This window comes from Callithrix jacchus, chromosome 8 (genome assembly GCF_049354715.1).
Source record: "Callithrix jacchus isolate 240 chromosome 8, calJac240_pri, whole genome shotgun sequence".
NCBI lineage: Eukaryota > Metazoa > Chordata > Mammalia > Primates > Cebidae > Callithrix > Callithrix jacchus.
In genome coordinates, this window is record NC_133509.1 from 42,216,397 (window position 1) to 42,232,062 (window position 15,666).

The following is a 15,666-nucleotide window of genomic DNA, read 5'->3' on the forward strand; positions in this document are numbered from 1 at the left end:
AGAACTTATTCATGTAACCAAATACCATATGTTCCCCCCTAAAAGCCTATTGAAATGAAAAAGTTTAAAAAATAAGAAAGAGGAAAGAGTTAAACATGAAGTCTGTATGCCTAAGTTGTTGGTAGAGTCATTGGTCAGGAATAAGGAATTAAAACACAGGAGCTATTTGCCAGACACTTCTGCTATGGGCTTTGTCTAGAGAACTTACACTAAACTAAAATCAGACTAATATGTTCTCTGATGGCCAACTTAAAAAGCTAAATAAAATTAAACAGCATCAGGAAGACAACAAAGGCAACCAGGACTTGAGAATCTAAGATACCTGAGAAAAGAGAAATGCACTAAGGTGAGTCCTATAGTTTGTCACATCTTCTCTCCCATCTTCTTCACCTCCATACATCTGCCAGTTTGTGATACAGGGTTTGCAGAGCAAACAGCCAACAATAGCTCAGTTTACAGCTGTCTCCCTGGACTGGAGAAACAGTATGAGTGATGGAGCTATGAAGACTGCTTGGGTTTGTGAGACCAACATCCCAGAGAAAAGGAAACTACAGAGATATGAGCACAACATATTTTTTTATGTAGCATTAAGAAAAGAAATATGAGCACAACATTCTACAGGCAGTTCCCACTGAAGGCATTTTCTGATGCCTAATTTGCCTATGTGTTGAGATTGGGGCAGAAAAAATCAAGTAGAAAGTGGCCACTAAGAGATTTGGAACTAAGTAGAGACTTTAGCAGTCTCATAGTGCTGAAGGGACAAATGTTAGAGGCCAAGGCTGATCCCCTTTGTACCTACTTACAGTAACAGCCTCTCCTTTTGTTTCAGCAGTAACCACCATCTGATGCATAGATTCGTTTTATAGATTTTTATACTTTATATAAATGGAATCATACGTTGTGCACAAAAAAATGAGAAGGAACATTATAAACACTCCAGACTTTCAGGTGAGATCTTTGAAGGTCTCTACCCTAAAAATAATGGCAAACTGGAAATTGACCAACCTAAAACCCAGCATTGTATAGATCAAAGGTCCACAGCTATTCATGAGCAATATATAACATTCATCAAAAAATTAAAAGCTACCAGACAGCAGGACTAAATGACTATTGGAGATTATGCTTCTTCAGCAATGAACTGAAAAATCAGATCCCAAAAAATAGTGAGAACCATGGAGTTTGAACAATATGAATAAAACATATCTATCTATCTATCTATCTATCTATCTATCTATCTATATCTATCTATCTATACAGGTATCTGTATTTCTATATCTATATCTGACCATCCAGATGTTCCACAATTTTTCATTGACAATGCTTACACACAAGAACACTGATATAAAATTTATAAACAAAAATGATAAAATACATATTGTTATTATGTACACATGGTACATTTATCAAAATAGACTGTCTCCTGAGCTGTAAAACGAAACTAATACATTTTAAGGAGGGAAATCATGTACTATATATTCTTTACCACTGTGGAATTGAGACACAAATCAAATCCAAGAATATAATTAGATAACTAAATACAGAAATTCAGCAGGATATTCTGAATACATACAAGTGGAAAAAGAAATCATGGTAAAAATTACAAATTATTTTGAATTAAGTGCTCATAAAATATGGCATATCCAATTTTGTAGAATGCAGCTAAGACAGGAAGTAGATGAAAATTCATAACTTGTTTGAAATAGAATTTTAAAAGTAGATGTGGACTATTTAAAAGTTCATTAAATTTCTGTGTTATAGCCACAATTAGAAGATTATATATATAAACTGTGCTATTTAGATAATATTAATACCACCAGATATAAATGTGATGAATGGTGTACAAGCCATCTTTTCAAGCAACTACAAAATGCTATGAGAGAAATTTAAGATAAACTAAATTAAATATGTAACATTCCCTAAAAATGCATTATTTTAAAGGTAGTAATTCTCCTCATATGGACCTACAGTTTCAGTGCAACCCTATGTAAATTCCAAAAGATATTTTTGTGCAAATTGACAAGATTTTTAAAATGCATGTAGAAATGCAAAGTGATTAAAAATTCAAAGGCAATCTACAAACTGGAGAACTGCATTATCAATTATCTTATAAGAGCATTGTTAAGATAGTGTCATGTTAATGTATTTCTCTAACCGTTCTCACACTGCTCTAAAGAAATACGTGAGTCTAGTTAAAAAAAAAAGGAAGTAGATTTAATTGGCTCACAGTTCTGCAGGCTGTACAAGAAGCATAGTGGTGTCTGCTTCTGGGAAGTCGCCAGGAGGCTTTCAGTCATGGCAGAAAGCAAAGGGGGAGCAGAGCATCTCACATAGTGGGAGCAGGAATAAGAGAAAGTGAGGCGGGAGGTGCTGCACACTTTTAAACAACCAGATGCCATAACAACTCACATACTATCTCAAGAACACCTGCATGGTCAAACTACCTCCTCCCGGGCCGCACCTCCCAACACTGAGGATTACAGTTTGACATGAGATTTGGTGGGGACACAGATCCAAACCATATCAGTGCATAACAAATGAACCAAGGGAACAAAATAGTTCAGAGACCAAATTCACATGTATGGCATGACCTAATTTGCATCAAAGATGCAAATGCAGTGAGGAATAAATGGCATTCTAAATAAATGGTGCTAGATCATCTGGGCATACATACAGAAAAAGGAATGGACACTCAGAAAGGAGAAAAAAATTATCTTAAACCATTTGCAAAAACCAATTGTCCATGGATTATAAATCATAACTATGAAGTCCAAGGTAAGCACCCAGGATCAGTTACAGAGTCGTGGGAATGGGTAGAAGTTCCATGGCAAAAAATTAAGAAATGAGGAAATGGGTTGATAGGGAAGAGAGCACACAAGGTCTACATTTCACAAGAGTTTGAATTTTGAAGGGAATTACATAGTAACTATAGGGAATTAAGCATAATTGAGGCAGCATGAGAAGAACCAAGAAAGAGGGAGAGGTTGAAGGTACAGAGAAGGGGATTGATTTGATGGAGAACAGGTAAAGGTCTCTAAGGAAGCAAAACTGCAAGAGAGAATGAAAGGAGATTATTGATTCTGAATTACTCTCCTATGCAAAAAGAGCGTAATTCCTGTTAATTGCATGTGAATGATGTCCTTTGTGGTATGTAACATTTTTAATTTTTTATAGGTGGTTTGAACCTTTTGTCATGCAGTGGCTAGATGAAAATGAAGATGTGTCAATGGAATTCCTTCATGGAGCACTGGGAAGAGACAAAAAAGATGGAGTGAGTTTAAATTAAGAATGTTCATTGTCATGATTCAGTCACATCATTTGTTTTAACCTAATGGGAATCATCAAAGTCATTGTTATTAATTGTTTCCATTTCCCAATGACCAAAGTTAATTTAAAATACAATTTCTGTGGTCTGATCAGAAAACTAGAAACTTGCTTAAATTTATTTAAGAAAAAAATCCAGTCACCTATTTTCCCCAAGGTTTTCTTTAATTCTTACATTAATCTGAATCTACAGGTTCCGTAAGCTTGTATAAAACATCTTTGTTGTCCTGGAACTTTTCCAGGATTTCTAGATTAGGAGCAGATCCCAGTCCTTCTGCAGCAACTTCCAAAATCTTGAGTTATAGCAGGCTTGCTAAGCTAATCTATTGCCTGTGGGGAAAATGAAATACAAAAGAACCAGTTCCTCAATTCAGCAGTGGAAAAACCAATTAGCAATAGCTTGCCCCATCATTAGTTCAACTACACTTTCTAGAAAAGGAGATAAATGATTTTAAAGTGGGTAAGCATTTTATTAGTGGAAAATGTACATATTGGAATATCGGAGATTCAGTTGTTATGGGAAATAATGAGAATGTTTCCATTGCCCCTCTAATGTACTGTTTGGGCTGGTTTCACCTCCTCTCCCCACAGTTCCAGCAGACATCTGATCATGCCCTCTTTTCTTGCTCGGTGGTTGATGTCTTTGCTCAGCTGAATCAAAGCTTTGAGATTATTAAGAAACTGGAATGCCCCAATCCTGAAGCCTTATCTCACTTAATGAGAAGATTTGCAAAGGTGGGTTAAATAAAATGAGTCATTTTTTTTCTGGGTCTGCAGCAATCTGAAAAAATGTTGTTATTTTGTGATATTAGTCTTCTCTGGCACTCCTACCTTAATTTATTTGTAATTCTGTCAGTTCAGTTGTTTCCAAGATTCTAGTCTGATTCTCATGCAGGGTGGTAACATGATAAACATAGTAATTTAGGGAAACTATGTTCACAGTTCTACGTCTGGCTGATCTAAATATAAGTCTGATTCCACGTATTGAATGATGACTGAGGTTTTAGGCTGTTCATTCAACAAGTGGTTGCTGATAAGCCTCACTCACACACATTGTAAGACACCTTGAAAGATATAGTCATGACTAAGCATAATATGGCCTCAAAAAACTTGTATGGAAGGGCCAAAGCTATAAACAACTATGACAAAGTCAAATGCTGAAATCAGAGCATCTCAGAAGTTGAAGGAGGCACAGAGCATGGATGGATGGATGAATGGATAGATAAATGGACAGACAGATAGATAGAAAGACACACAGAGACTGACAGACGCTAAACTGTATTATATTTATTTGCCATGAAACATTCTGATCTCAAGTCTTTATTAATTAGGAAGACTAACCTCACACTTTTTAAAATATTAAATAACAGCCAAATTTCATTCATTTAAATTATTCTTAGAGATGTCTTTATTAGTCCCCTTAGATGATTCTAATTTCCCAATGTAGTGAAATCTGAAGGAGAATAATTCTAAAAATTCTGAGTCTTTTCTTGATGAGCAGCTGTGTTTGGGTGAATGCCAAAAAAAGAATGAAATGGGGTCATTAGGGATAGTGTTTGAAAAAGTATGTCATGTACTATTCTTGGAATTCTGTAGGATGCAGGGGAAGCAGGATCATATGAGAATTTTAAAATCTCAGGGTTAATATATTTAGGTAAATATATTTAGTAACATATAATAATTGTACCCAATATTAGAAAAGTAACTAGAATTCACCGCTGAGAGTAGTCAGGCATGTAGGTTACGTAAGTTAGGAGACAAGATCACACTGTAACAGAGTGCAAGGAATGCTGAACTGAGATTCCTGGACCCTGGGCCCCAGCCAGCTCTCCACCCCTTGTAGCTCTGACTTTTCTTCAGCTGTAAAACTGAACTTAGCCACAGTAAGCATGCTGGGCTATAACCAAGTGTACTGAATAGAAGTATAAAAAGGTGGGAGGTCACAAGGAAGGTCAAATGAGAATCACACTCAGGAAAACACATTCTCTGCAGCAAAAGAAAAGAATCAGTTTTCATGTTTCATTGAGGAGATGTGTGCTTTTATTGGCGCAATAAAAAAGTATCAATCAAGTAAAACACTTTTAATCCATGCAAATTCAATAATATCCAATTATCAAAAGAAAATAATGTAAGAACAATGAGAAGCATTTTCTGGAAAAAACGAATATTGTAATTTTCACTGAAAAAGAAATTCTGTTTCATCAGAATGATTTAAAGAACTCTTGCCATCATTTCTCTTTTTAACTCTTGCAGTGTCTTGCTATACAGAATAACGAATAAAAAGCAAAATCAATTTATATAACAATATAACAGTATATCAATATAACAATAAGTCAAATCAGTCTAATCTATTTTACTATTATCAGCCTTTCTATCTATAATTTGTATTTTATGTAACAAAATAGATAAAAATGGTTTCTTTACTCTAATTAGCCATTTCACAAGAACTGCAAACTATTGGAATTTGTTTTTATTTCATCAGATGTGACTTTAGTCTTGAAAACTCTACCCTTCTCAGGATTGGGATTCTTATATCAAAATATACTAAAATCCCATTATCTTTATGGGTTTTATGTTGATTTAAACAATCTCATGGAGATAAGCTATATTAATTACATCTGTAAACATTTCAAAGATTTTGCATTTTAAAATGGGATTTAAAGGGACAATTTATTCTTACTAAACAGTATTTAAGAGTGGAAAAGGTACCAAACAAGATGCTTCAAATTTCATATCAAGAACTTTCAGAAGCTGTGATGAGTGATAAAATGGGCACATGAGTAGTCAATATTCCTGTGACTGTACTGCTGCTCTTGACAAGTGTGGGTAATTTAATTTTAAAAAGAGATATGAAGTAATGATATTTTTAATATTGCTTAAAAAGAGATCAACAAATATTGAGTCCTGGGTATGAGTCTGGCTGTTTGCCAGGTGCCGGAGACACTGTGGTAAATGATGCACACATATTTCTATTCCTTGTTCTCTGGGAACATAACTCTAATTTTAAAAAATAATAATGATTTATTGAGCACTATTATATGCTAATCACTTAATACATTTTCTTATTCTTCACGACTGTCTAATTAAATGGGTACTATTATTTTCCCTAATTTTCATCCATGATGAAACAGACCAAAAACGTTTAAATAGTTGAAATAAGGCACCCAACTAGAGATGATATGGATAGAATCCTTTCAAACCCTAAACTATACTCCCTTCTCATTCTGATGTGATCAGAGTTAAGTTAGAAATTTGGAGAATAGAATCTCCAAATTTTTACCCTTAAGGTCAAGCCTGGGCAATTGTGGTGGCAGAAATGGAAGACCCTAACTTATGGTGGATGTGTTAAAATACATTACATCAATCAGTGAAGTCACCTTTCTAATGTGGCTGAACCAATATGACAATTTTCTTGCCTGCCTTGTGTTGTTCTAATACTGCAGTGTTCCATGCATAAAATGCAAATGAAAAGATGGATTTTGAACCACACTTCTTAAAATCTTACTGATCATAAGAGCAATACACTAGATGTAACACAACTGGAAGTGTTGACAAGGTATTTAGCCTACTCCTAACAGGGTGGCATTAGCTCAGAAAACCACAAAGCCATCGTCTGAGTAATTGATGGCCATCCCACTCTATGCTCCACCAGTAGCTGCATGTCAAATCAGAACTGATTGTAGCTGAAAGATATTTTAGTCACCCTGTCTGATCCTTTAAATGCAGCAGAATCACTCTCTGTATTGCCACACTCCTATTAGAATTTCATGTTATTTAATCTGGAACTCTTTGAATAGCAGCTCTTTATATGCATCTATAAAAGAGCCCTCTGCTCTTCTTGACTATTTCTTTAGAACAAGATGCAACCACCTCTGCTAGGCTGTTTGTTGTCTCTCTCTGCACTATGCTCTCTTCTGAAGACCAGTAGTTCCCCAAAGGTAAAATCAGGACCTAAGCTCACCGACCCAGAATTCCTATCTTCCAGGCCTTGCCAGGTGCCCCTTCCATCACTGCTTCCCTCTCAAGAGTTACCTCCACTCTCCCTGCATTCGTTAAGATAGTGGTTCTCAAACTTTGTATGCATCAGAATTACCTTAGACTTTTTAAAACCCAGACAGCTGGGGCCCACCTCTAGCATTTCTGACTTAGTAATTTAGGACAGGACCAGATAATTTGTATGTCCAACAAGTTCCCAAGTGATGCTTATAATGCTGCTGATTCCAGAACTCCATTGTGAGAACCAGTAAGTTAGGCATGTCATAAGCAACAGCTTATTAATATTAAGGAACTATTGTGTGGCAGTGGCTTACTTAGCTGAAAAAAGTAGAATGAAATTGAAGTTACCTGCAAAATGTACATTGCACACTCTCATTCAAGTGTACATTGTACTTAGTAAAGATGGGAGTTATCACAGAAGTGTACTTCGACTCATAGGCACACAGCTTTAAGCTATATTCTATGTGACTGAACTTTTCTTACCTGCAGCTCATTCTGGCTTGCTAACCATTGGCATTTATAGGCTAGTACATGTGAGATCCCAGGATTCCTTGTCTGTAAGCATAAATTCAAGGGACTGGGGTTTTCCTATGAAATAGAATCAAGCTGTCGATCATAGGATATACTTCGAGAATGGTTGTAAAGGGTATCGAGCTTCCTTTTTCTTCTTTAGAAAATGACAAAAACAAAACAAAAGCGAGGCTGTTCAGCATGTCATCCAGTGGCTGAAGGATGTAGGGGAATCAGAATCATAAGAATTTGAAAATTTCATATGGCACTGAGTTGTAGAGGATTTTCATGCAGCCCAAACTTTACCTTAAGCAAGTTACAATGTCTGAATTACAACAACTGCCTAAAGTCAGGTTTATGGTTTGTGTTTATATGTATTTGTGTATGCAATACAATATAATGATTCTTCAAGTTTATAAGGTCATCAAGAACCTGTAAATCGAGAGTGGTGTTCATATGTACAAACAAATAAGTATTTCATAGGTAAGTCCAAAGTAATTCAGCATTGTGTCCTAAGTAAAATTTGAAGAGACACATTTGGAGGATAATTCAGTCTGATCAGACATCTCTTTACCAGGATTTATTGTTCTGCTCCTTGATAAGATTTTATATTTTCCAAGGCCAACTTTCTATTTAAGTTGCTGCATATTTTCACATTACTGTGTACTTCAACAAAGTATCAATTTTCTGTCCGCGTGTTATCTCACATTTTAGGTTTTCGTTGTGGTTTTCAAAGTGTGTAACGCAAGTTTATAGTCAATTTGATGAATTCAGGTTTATAAATTAAACGTCTCTTCTTCAGTTTAACTCTTTGGAGTGTCTCCCTCAGCTGATTTTGAGCCACTAAGAAAATTCAGACATATGTTGTACAAAAAAGAAAATTAAAGCTTTTTTGTCTTTAGTTTTCTTTTTTTGAGACGGAGTCTCACCCTATCGCCCAGGCTGGAGTGCAGTGGCATGATATCGGCTCACTGCAACCTCTGCCACCTGGATTCAAGCAATTCTCCTGCCTCAGCCTTCTGAGTAGCTGGGATTACAGGAGCCTGTCACTGTGCCTCGCTAATTTGTTGTATTTTTAGTAGAGATGAGGTTTCACCATCTTGGCCAGGCTGGTCTTGAACTTCTGACCTCATAATCCACCCACCTCCGCCCAAAGTGCCGGGATTACAAGCATGAGCCACTTCACCCAGCCTTGTTTTTACTTTTCTATAAAAAGAGATGACATTTCTACTACTATTGTTGCCTTATCTCTTCTAAGAAAATCATGTCTACATTTGGCTTATGATAATTTAATCTATGTATAAAAGCAGTAGGGTACAAACTCATTAACGCATGTTTAAATAATTGAAATAAAGTTTAATTAACGTGGCTCATTTTTCACTGTTTTGCATAATTAATGAAAGCAGAAGCCATTCTTAGGCTCAGAAATAGTTATTAGAGAGAGAAAGAAAATGGCAAACTAAGATGAAAAAGACAGCAAGAAGGTAATTTAGGATTAAACTTTACAGCGTACCTGTAAACTACATACTTACCTGAGTAAAGTTCACAATGTTTTCTTTCTTAGACTATCAACAAAGTGCTGCTCCAGTATGCTGCAATTGTTTCAAGTGATTTCAGTTCATATTGTGATAAAGAAAATGTGGTAAGTAAAATTCTCTACTTTCAAATATCTCTCAGTTGAGATTTACTTCTCCAAAGTATGAGTAAGTGAGAGAAATTGTTTACTTTCAGTTTTCACATAGGATAATAAGAAACAAGGAGCTTAAGAAGTTGAAAACTTCTCCAGAGTTCTTGAACTGGTTTTAATACAGGATTCACAGGAAGGTTGAGAGTGTCTCGATGCCAGACAACTTGTGGTTTTCCACGTAGATAAGGACCAAGACTAGCATAAATATTTGAAGATTCACATACTCATATAATACTGGAGCTGAGAGAAACAAGGGACTTAAAAATTAGATGAGTTTTGGAACCAACTAGTTCCCTTTTGGCACTAATACTAAAATAAGTGTAATTTAGTCTTTCAGTTTTCAAATAATTTGAGAAGGTTAAGGTATGGAACAATGCTGATTTCTATTCTGAATTATTAAAATAGCTTTTTTAGATGATTCAGGAAATATTTATAAAATTCAAACTAGTATTGCAACTTAATAAAAGGCATAAAAAGAAACAAGATAAAGGCATTTGAAATATAGTGAGATTTATTTTGTAATGGAAGGTGAAAGCTTTTTTATTCAATCTGTGGTATTGGGATTAATATGTTGGCAGCATTGTAAACATTTTGAAAAACAGTAGCTCTCAAAAAAAATGTTTAAAAGTGAGTATAAGTTTTTTTTTTAAAGAAAAGGAAAACCAGGTTTTCCCCCTCAAGAAATCAGTTTCACTATCAGGTGAATCTAAATTATTTTAAAGAATGTTACTAGTCTTCTCCCTGAAACCTCACTGATTGATTATAAATACTCAAAAAGCAATATAGAGTGTTTATTTATTGAAAGCATATTATTTCTAATTAAAGAATAATACATGTCTTAAGTGTTATATTGAAAATCAAAACAGTACCTGATAATTTCGCAAAAGATCCTGTTTATATTAGGACAGCCAAGTTGAAGATTTTGAAAGGTGGCTATGAACTTCTAAGGCTAATTCCTGACATTCAGAAAGGAAAGTTAGTTTTTAAAAGCCCCTGCAGAGTTCCACTTTGTGTATTAACATTCTATATTACATTTTACATTTAATGAACACTGAGATAAAAATCATAACCCAATATTTATTATATTATTCTATGTACTCTTTCTGTAGGTTGTATGCTTTTAAAAATTAAATGTTTATAAAAAGAAACAAAAGCCCTTCAAATATCACAGCACAGGAGCTTCCTTTTCCTTCCCTCAGTGCTTTTCTTCCATAATTACTGACATTTTGACCAACGTTATACACTATTGCTTAAATGTCAAGTATCATTTCAGCTTTTATAAAAGAATATCACTTGGTTGCTTGGCTTATGTTTTCATTCAAGGCAAATTCAAGTGCTTTTGTACATTTCCATAGGTATATATGGTTGTTATTACAGATACTTATTTATAATTATTTCAATATCAGATTTCAATACCAAGACCATTGAAAGTTGTGCATGTTTCAGTGTATCTATGGTAACATATCTATATTATCTGCAAATTGAGTTAGAAATATCTAAAGATAGACATCATTTAAGATGTGACCATAACATAGGCCAACACAGTGGCTCACGCCTGTAATTCCAGCAGTTTGGGAAGCTGAGGTGGGTGGATAACCTGAGGTCAGGAGTTCAAGACCAGCCTGGCCAACATGGTGAAACCCCCTGTCTACTAAAAGTACAAAATTAGGTGGCCATGGTGGCATGTACCTGTAATCCCTGCTACTTGGGAGGCAGAAGCAGAAGAATTGCTTGAACCCGAGAGGCAGAGGTTGCAGTGAGCCAAGACTTCACCATTGCACTCCAGCCAGGGCAAAAAAGAGCGAAACTCCATCTCAAAATAAAAACAAAAAAGATATGGCCATAACATTACAGTTCTCTGGGTTCAGAATTAAAGACCAGAGTTAAATAAAATATGTCAGAATAATTTTTTCCCCTGTGACATTTTAAATTAGAAATCGGTCAAAGCATTTTTGTTTATTTTATTTCACATTCCCAAATATAGCAAGACATCACAATCTGAATTAGAATTACTTTTATTTTGAATAATTTTTTAAAATATTTTTAAACTCAGAAACACTTTGGCCATATGGAAATATCCCTAGTCTGAACAAAACTTTCACATTCCTCATGTTTCAGTTTCCTACCTTTGTTCCAGATTGAGATAAAATTAAAGATTATTATATTTTTAGGGAAAAAGTAAACATATAAAAATAAGAAGTTCCAAATTGACTTTAACATAGATTGTTTTATCTTCCTAAACTCCTCAAAAAGCAATATCCCTGATTTAGAGTAATGTTTTCTTTGTTGTCAGTTTCTTTATTTTATTTACTATGAAGTTGTTGAAAGTAAAAACTTTCATGATTAAATTTAAGGTGTATTTGTGTAATCTGTTCCCCCAGTAGGCGTTTGATGAATTGATTTAGTAAAATTGAACTTTGAACATTTCAAGGTCAGGGAAAGCTTAATGAAAGGGGAGAGTCTCATATTTATTTTTGTCTCCCTCTAGATAACCGCATTTCTTTTTTTTCTCTGTGGTCTTACTGGGGATCAATAGCAATCCATGTCTAGTTAGCCCAACTGTCTATGTTTATTTTATTCTCAGTAGCTCTTTTTCATCAGAAATCATCATGGTAAGAGGAGTTGGCAGCTGGCCTTTATTTATAAAGCTGATACTAGGGTCGTGGTATATGTGCCAATAAAGATTAGCTCGAATGTTAATATTGAATAATCTAAGAAGAGTCTATCAAGTGAACTCAGACCCATGGGAAATAAGGTAATAAAAACCCCTCACCTGTGTAGTCTTTCTGCTTCTCATTCTAAGTCATGGTTTTACTTTGACCTTGGATTTCTCCCTAGTAGGACTGCCCAGATTCACACCAAATCTTCCCCTTCTGCAATTAAAAATAAATACCCGTGATCCTATCTCCTAGTGAAAATATAGTCTATTGGCTTAGTTTATAGTCAAGATGCTGAATCCTCTGAAAATTTAGCAATACCCACTATGGAAACGACTAAGCCCAGATCAAATAGTACACAATGATGGCTATAGATCAGAATCATTTGTGGAACATTTGATTTAGCTAATTAAAATGGAATCTTTGGGGGATAAATCTCAGATATCTGTGTTTCAAAATAAAGTACTTAAGTGACTGGAATCTAGGGAACAAAAAGGGATTTTTAAATTGTTTGCATAAATCAAAATGATGATATGGTCACTTTAAGAGTCAAGTAGAAAGTTTTTCAAAGATCAGTAATGTGGCTAAAGTAATAATAAAATCTTTCCACTGATAAGAGCTAACACCTCTCTGACATCCCTTGAGTCCTTTGCATGACTCTGGTTATTGGCTTATTTCCCAGCAGCTTGGAAGATACATCCATTTTCCTTTTTTTTTTTTGTCTGTTTCTCTTTCTTTATCTGTTTTCCTCCAATATACTGGCTCTTAGGAATCAGATACAGCAAAGATTAAATGATTCTATAACTATTATGAATTCTTTTCTAATTATGAATTAATTTTTCCTATCCTACGTTCACATCCAGACCTGCCACAAAGCTTTACATCTTTGTTGTTGTTATATTTCCGGCTCCTTGAAAACAACTGGAGAAGGATTTTCTAAGCACGTATTATATGTACACCACTGTGCAGTAGTTTGTGAGTAAGAAAAGCAGAAAGAGACACAGCAGCATGTACAATATATTTAAGGTTGGCTGGTGAGAGTGAAAAGCACTTAAATGCAAAGCAATATGAAATAAATGCCAAGTGAATGATAAGATAAGTCCAGGAAAAAAGGAGCACTCTAAGCTGAATGCTGGTTATGAGTCAAATAAGCAAAGAGGAAAGTGAGAAGAGAAACACGGATTAAAGCCAGAAGCAAAAGGCTTTGAATACCAGTGTGCAGTCTTCATCTGTAGCATGAACATCTATTTAAGTTCATTTTTTAGATGTTTTCGCATTAAATTCACATGCTTTTGTTTTCTTAAACAGTAAAATAACAGATGAATTTAAGCTAACCTTTTTCTAAAAGTAAATCTGTGAAAATAAAAAATGTGCTTACTTTCTAAGTATGAAATGTTACAATGTTAAAGATAAAGGAAACTTTAGCAGCAAGTCTCCATGGTTTATTTTCTGACTATGTTATTAAATTTCATTCCCCAATGTGGCATTATATTTTACTATTTCTATTCTTAACTGTTACAAACTATAATGGTGAAATTGCAAAATTATTATATATATCAAATATAAGAGTAATCAAAGATACCTGTTTTCAACCATTTATAAGTTCAACTCATTCAGTAATTTTATATAAAAAAGATTGCTCATAATAGTCTTTCTTTTTTTTATATTTAAAGCCCTGTATCTTGATGAACAATATTCAACAATTGCGGGTCCAGCTGGAGAAAATGTTTGAATCCATGGGAGGGAAAGAGGTGGGTATCTTTTTCTCCTACGTTTGCTAAAAACCTACTTAGAGATTATTAGCAGCATATCTCTTGCTATGAAAGTGTCTTAATCAAGTTTTTACATGGTTTAGCTAAGAACAGGAAATTATAATCTAAAATATCATTAACAACTAAAATGATTATTATCCACAACAGAATACTTTAGTAAATACATTAGGAGTGTAAATGGGAGTCATTTGGTCTTATGTGTGTGCATGTATGTGTTTGTGTGTGTAGTCATATGTACACACATATGTATTTGTATGCTAATGATTTGTAAAGTTCCACAAATTGTGTTTTTTACCACCTTGTACAATGTCAGTTTGATATCAATGTTTGTTCTGAAATATGCTTTGTAGCACTATTGGTTTGTTTATTTTTCACATCAAGAAAGTGCTGTCAAAATGTGTTGTGTGCTGTGTCTGTAATGTGTCATGTCTTTGTCCAACATCTATGACTTGCAATTCCATGAGCAGAAGAAAGAAGGAGAAAGATTCTTTTATGAGGTTTGTGATAGTAAGCATCTTATCCATTACCTGGCTGTTCCCTCCAACTCTCACTCCATACCTGAAGACCATTGCATTTTCTACTTATTCCCATTTGCTTGTTTGGAACAGACAGACAGTGAAATACTAGCTATGCACCTATGCACCTGCGTCTACCTGCCTGCCACAGTCTTTTTTTTTTTTTTTTTTTTTTTTTTTTCATAAACTGACCTAAGCATCCCGGAGTTGAGGACTGGAGAAGGTGTCAAGAGGGAGGGTCATGAAGCAGGGATTCTCCCCTTGAAACAATCTCAAGGGCAGCTATCTCAAGAATATGTAGGTAGTTATTTCTGCTTAAGATTGGTTTACATTGTTCCTTCCTGTGGGAAAGTTTCTGAGATGTGCATAATGCTAGGATGCATTTCAAAGTAAATATCCCTTTTATTCCTAAATTTATGTGACTACAAATATTTCTTTTAAAATTGGCCTCTTCCCATGTGATTTTGCTTTAGGGTTACCAAGGAGATGTTTTTATAATTCCCCCAATGTCTTTTTCCTTTTCAGTATTTTGAAAAATGAACTTGCTATTTAGCGTTCTACAATTGAGCAGCACTAGAAAACTCATATGATGATGCAAAAATCACACAGGTTTTAAAAAAAAAACGAACTTTTATGAACTGTGCCTTTATTGCAATTTCAGTTTTATTTGTATAAAATAAGGCCTCATTCTTTAAAGTGTGTTAATGCTTTATGTAAGGTTTGAGGGCATTGATCTTATTTTAAAATTCTTCTGCTGAATTAGATGAGCATAACCAATTAAGGATCATAAGATGAGATTTCCTTTTCCATTTTACTGATATCTTATATGCAGACTCGAAGACTACTTAGCATTTAGAAAAGTGATGAAGAAATTACTGATTTCATGTGGGAAATACTGTCTCCTTTCTGTGAATTTTAAAGCCCACAAATCATTTAAGAATAAAGTTATATTTAAAATGTCGTATTTCCACAGATGTCACCTTATGCTACTTACGCTATTTCATCACTATTCTGTATTTGAACCCTAATGTGAATAACATATTGCTGAACTGAATTTAACCAGACAAATCAGACCTGTAATTAAAGGAAACTGTATGGACCAAGTCACCTGCTAACTAAAAATGTTATAGAGTGGCTTTTTCACCAATAAAGAAAAATGAATTCCTTATTTCAGATAAAATTACTGGTTTGCAATATACAGGTTTCAT

The 15,666-nt window shown here is 34.5% G+C and overlaps 1 protein-coding gene across 1 annotated transcript in view; it reads left to right on the forward strand.

Annotated features, from left to right (window-relative positions):
* Positions 1–15,666, forward strand: part of UNC13C (unc-13 homolog C) — a 640,690-nt gene that overhangs the window by 488,786 nt on the left and 136,238 nt on the right. Inside the window, exons 20-23 of the mRNA XM_054239666.2 lie at positions 3,172–3,268; positions 3,913–4,056; positions 9,392–9,469; positions 13,845–13,922. Of these exons, the coding sequence (XP_054095641.2) occupies positions 3,172–3,268; positions 3,913–4,056; positions 9,392–9,469; positions 13,845–13,922 (397 nt within the window). The remainder of the gene's footprint in view (positions 1–3,171; positions 3,269–3,912; positions 4,057–9,391; positions 9,470–13,844; positions 13,923–15,666) is intronic.